Raw genomic sequence first — 5190 nt, 5'->3', positions numbered from 1 at the left:
AAAAAAAAATTAATTTAAAAAAATAAAAATAAAAATAACAATCTATGAAAACACTCACAGAGCGCAAGAGGCCCACAGCCGTCCTCATCACAGTCGTTGATACAGCCACAGTCGTTGTAGCCGTCACAGCGGTAGGCCATGCTCAGACACTGCATGTTACGACACTCAAACTCGTAGGACCGACACGCTGTGGGAAGAAAGGACTCTCGCGTTCACACAATGATTGTCCAACTCCTACGTCTATATTGACCGTCTTAGATCACTTTAAGGTGGCGGATGCTTCGACTCCGCCAGTCAAGAATGTCACGGGCTATGAGGGGAAACCATAGAGCTTCCCAGGCGAAAAAATGGAATGTTCTATTTTAGAAAATAATTATATTATATCTTCCTCTTGTGAGCTTCAAATCCATCTTTGCGTGCAGAGGCAAGCGTACAGAGCCTAACCATTACATCGCAGCTGCTGGACAATGAGTGTCAACAGCTTCTATCACCGAGGTAGAGGATGCCACGGTACTAAATGGTCGCTCTTAAGCACAAGGGGGCTATCCCGAAAAATGCAGTTTTGAAAAAAATCAAAGGGAAAGTTTTGCACCCTTGTTCAGTTTCTTTAAAAGACAAGGAGAGTTTTCTCTATAACCAAACAAATATATACACAAACGAAATCAAACTTCTCCTATTGGTAGGACAATGCCCACTTTTTTGTGTAGGTCAAGATTTCTGGCAACCCCCGAAATCTGGGTCAGCCTGCTTGTCCTTAAAAGCAACAAAATGTCCTTATGAATACTTAAATAGAAAGATGCTTTACGAGGCGGGACCACCAAATACAAAGACTCATAACTCATAGGACTTTGCCGAGAGGGCAGAAAAGCTTTAAACTCTCCTTATAACAACCAAACTGCAAAATCGCACAGTTAAGGATACGAGCTACCCAACATGATACCAATGGAACTATCCATGTCTCAATGGAATAAAAACTATAGTGAGTATCATTGTAATTGTAAGATTTAAAAAAAATTTTCATGGTTTGTCAAACAAAATTAGTGGATTCAATATCAAGTATTAAAATTAAACTATTCTGAAGTTATCAATCCAGTTCTCGAGACCAAACAACCAAAAGTGTATGCCTTATGAGTGAAACTCGTTCAAAAACCTCTTTTGTTTTTTTCCACTTATGATGGAATTTGCCAGAAACCTCACCTAAAAGTTCTAATTTTTAGTATTCACTTCGAGGTTAAAGAATACGAAGCATCCATAAAACGTTTTTTGGGTACTTTTGGAACCCCCCAAAATGCATCCATAGCATTTCATGTCATGTCATTTTCAGTACCAAATGATAGTGAACGCAGTCCCTAATCTTGGAAGTGAAACTCTAACTCTAAGACTTATTCAACGTTCAATTTTTGACGCTTGGGTCAAAACACAGCCCAAGGCTGAGCTGCTTCTGTTACATTGATGTTGCTAACCTTCCATATTTCTATCTGAAATTCCGAGAATTAATATCTTCAACCTCAGAAAAGGACCTCCCAAATTTGATCTTGTCGTTTAAAAAAATGTATAAAGGCTATTGTTTATGTGTTGGGGGTATTTCCCCTCACGTGCTTGTGCACTTCACTTATTGTAGCAGGAATTTTCCCTCCCGACAATTAGAAATAAACCATTTAAATCAGAACAAATCCCCCACAGTAACTCACTTGGAGCAGCGTTTTGTGTGATCGCAGGAGTCGTGGCATCTGTGGGGAAAGAAGGAATCCATAGTTACGAATGTATTTACCAGTATTGTAAAAACAGCTCATAATGGGTACTATACCCTCAGTAGTGTCTCTTCAATGTCTGGTTTCACCCAAAACACTCACTATTAATTAACATTAACTATGTCTGCGAAGAAGAGAAAAACCCCAAACAAACAGTGTTCTCAATTTCATTTAGAAAAAGAAACACAAAGTGGCCTCATAGTAGTGTGTGTACGACAGGATATCATGTGGAGTTTGAACAATCTCCTTGACAGAAATGGCTGCTGCTACACTACTTTCACCAATACTACAACTATTTTCTTGAGTAAAATGAAGCACATCGACACAGTACCTGTTATCTAATAAAGGACGGGGAACGTCACAGACAGGCAGAACAACGGAAGGAAAGAAAAGATATAGGAGGACCTACCAGTGCCGCCATCCAACCACCCGCTCCTACAGCATAAATAATAATAATAAACTCCTCCCCCTCCTCCTCCTCCTCCTCCTCCTCCTCCTCCTCCTCCTCCTACTACTACTACTACTACTACTACTACTACTACTACTACTACTACTACTACTACTACTACTACTACTACTACTACTACTACTACTACTACTACTACTACTACTACTACTACTACTACTACCACTTAAAAAAAAAAAATTCACAGAAACAAGAAAAACCAGTTCAACCACATAAAGAAGAACTTTCACAACTTAACTATACTAATACTACACGAAAGGATATATACATATACATACATGTATATACACACATGCATTTATTTTAAAAAAAAATCAGAACTTACTAACAGTTAAACAAATGAGTCTCGAGCAATCGCTTAAACCTATCAAAATTTGTTGTTTCTCTGAGATCCTGAGGCAAGGTGTTCTGGTAACACAACAACTCAAAACAGCAGCACAAACAACAGCAAAGAACCGGTACTCACTGTAGAAGGAGGAGAAAGTGGCCTGCATGGCAGTGGCGGAGCCAGTGATGCCGTCCGACTTGAAGAGGACCCACATCCAGCGGTAGGTAGAGCGGACCACCTCGGCCGTGTGTGTGTCGCACAGCTTGGCCACCAGTGCAGCAGAGCTGTTTCCGTCTCGGATCTGTGGTGGTAGGGAAAGCTTAATGATGGGTGTTCGTTGTACCAGAGACATTGTCTCTGGTTGTACCAAACGTGCTGTACATATCTTTATTATCTATCCTCCCATCCGATACGATTTAGATCATCAAAAGGTTTGTAGAGGTTTTACGGCGCTCGAAACTGCGTAAGGTCATATGAGCGCCATCATCAAAAAGTAGATTGCTTCGACTGACGTTGCCTACCAGAGCCAAAATCGCCTGGACGAGCTACAGCTTCCCTTCTTAAGATGGAAATACTTGATAAAATTAAATATAAACATCATACCATGCCCTACCTACCGTACCGTGCCGTACCGTACAGTACTATACTCATTTCCAAGAACGATTTTGTTCCATACCCCCCCCCCCCCCCCCCCCCCACCCCAATTGAAGGCTCTCCCGCCTTCACTCAATTTATTGTCATCAAGTTTCGATATAAAATGACGCAAAAATCCAAACTCTATCACTAACACCCTCCTTCAAACCGCAGCTGAGTCCGTCTATCACTCACAGGACGAACCAGCCATGAACGACGCTACTGCGGCCACTGAAGGAACAACAATAACGACGTCTCTGTGACAGGGTTAAGGAGCTATATTATACATGCTTTAGTGTGTATCACATTCCACTGATTCTGGCGCGCCATCAAAAGATCTAAAACACTAACTTTATGAGCGTTTATTATCAGGCCAAGGACTACTACGTTAGTATAGTAGTCTTTGTAGCAGGCCTATCCAATGATTAATTTCATCAATTTGTGCTAAAATGGGAGCTCCCCCCCCCCCCGCTCCTTTCATGGGGGGAAAATCTGACCGCCTTCAAAAGTAACAAACCATATCAGATGAGGATTTGAGGAAACTTTGTGCAATGTAGAGTACTAGGTATTGAGTTTTAGTTTTAGTAAGAGTTTTACGGCACTTACAACACAATAAGGCCATATAAGAGCCGAAGAATAGGTGTGTTACAAGAGAGTAACTTACACTAAAAAAAAGGAGGAGAGATAAGGAGGATAGATGTTTGATAGAAAGACTATAACAACAGATGGAAAAACAAGAAGTAGGACCTACAAGTGGCGCCCTCCAACCACCCGTAATACTAGCAGGAACAGCATACAAATACAATGATAGCACAATTTGTTTTAGTAAGCATTTTACGGCTTTTGCAACACAATAAGGTAATGTAAGTGCGGAAGATTACTCTAGAGGTGTTACAAGAGAGTAAAAAGTTGTTCCCGCATCCGATCCGGACATTGGGGATTGCCTTGTTAGTGAGACAACTTTTCCTGGGCCTTCAGCACAATGTGGTAGGGTTAACAGTTCCTTTCCACAAGAGAGTAACAAACATAAAAAAGAAGTATGAAAGATAAAATGATAGTTGTTTGATAGGAAAGAAGGAGCAAACCACAACAGAGCACCCGCCAACCACCCACGATATTGAGTTTACCTCAAGGTAGTCGGAACAGTCTCCATTGTAGCGCTCCCCCGTGAAGGTGACGGAGAGCTGTACCCGATATTTGTCGTCGGTTCTGATGAGCCAGATACACTTGCTGTAAGTCCCGTACATGTTCGGGTAGTCTGGACTGTAGATGGTCCCGGTGGAAGAAGGGCCCAGGTCATAATAATCGCCGCAGTCTGCAGTTAGATTATGATTTATTCGTGAGTTTAGTGGTGCGAGGGGAAAAAACAGCTCGTTGACACGAAATAAATGGGATATATGAGGAAAAAGATCATACGTTTCCTGCTTTTAAGAGAGTATCCCCACTCTCATCATTGTCAGCAGTAAGAGCAGCAAGAGCAGCAACATTTCTGTCAGTAAAGTGAAGAAAACATGCACCCACACTCTTTCCAATTTTCATTCAGGGGTTTTAAACTGTAAAATCCTCTCAAACGCAAAACGAAGTTAAATAATACAAATGAAAACAATTTAATAAACATAGCAGAGGTTAAATGTCTACAGCGAAAATTGATGTTCGGGTATCTGTCACCTTATGGTATTGGACATTATCGGAGAAGATAGGTAGTCATTTAATCATGTATATATGTCTCAGAAAGTTATCCAATTTCCACAAAGTAACACAGTGCACAGTATCCTACTATGGTGGAAGGGAATTCGTTATCTCACCTGACTGTGCCGTGACCGAAGCAAGCACGACAGACACCGAAACTGAAACAAAGAAGAGAAAAATATGTTATTCTTGTGTATTTATCATGTATGAACACGACAAGGAGGAATTGTCTCTACCTCTGTCTGTCTGTCTGTCTGTCTGTTTGTCTGTCTGTCTGTCTGTCTGTCTGTCTGTCTGTCTGTCTGTCTGTCTGTCTGTCTGTC

The 5190-nt window shown here is 41.2% G+C and overlaps 1 protein-coding gene across 1 annotated transcript in view; it reads right to left on the bottom strand.

Annotated features, from left to right (window-relative positions):
- LOC101850721 (tolloid-like protein 2) overlaps positions 1-5190 on the bottom strand; it is a 50935-nt gene that overhangs the window by 4124 nt on the left and 41621 nt on the right. Inside the window, exons 3-7 of the mRNA XM_005099340.2 lie at positions 4984-5025; positions 4306-4493; positions 2684-2846; positions 1692-1730; positions 59-187 (exon numbers count right to left, since the gene is read on the bottom strand). Coding sequence (XP_005099397.1) covers positions 59-187; positions 1692-1730; positions 2684-2846; positions 4306-4493; positions 4984-5025 — 561 coding nt within the window. The remainder of the gene's footprint in view (positions 1-58; positions 188-1691; positions 1731-2683; positions 2847-4305; positions 4494-4983; positions 5026-5190) is intronic.

Source organism: Aplysia californica, unplaced genomic scaffold (assembly GCF_000002075.1).
Source record: "Aplysia californica isolate F4 #8 unplaced genomic scaffold, AplCal3.0 scaffold00210, whole genome shotgun sequence".
Lineage (NCBI taxonomy): Eukaryota > Metazoa > Mollusca > Gastropoda > Aplysiida > Aplysiidae > Aplysia > Aplysia californica.
The sequence above is the reverse complement of the archived record's forward strand: the minus strand, read 5'-3'. Positions and strand labels throughout refer to the sequence as shown.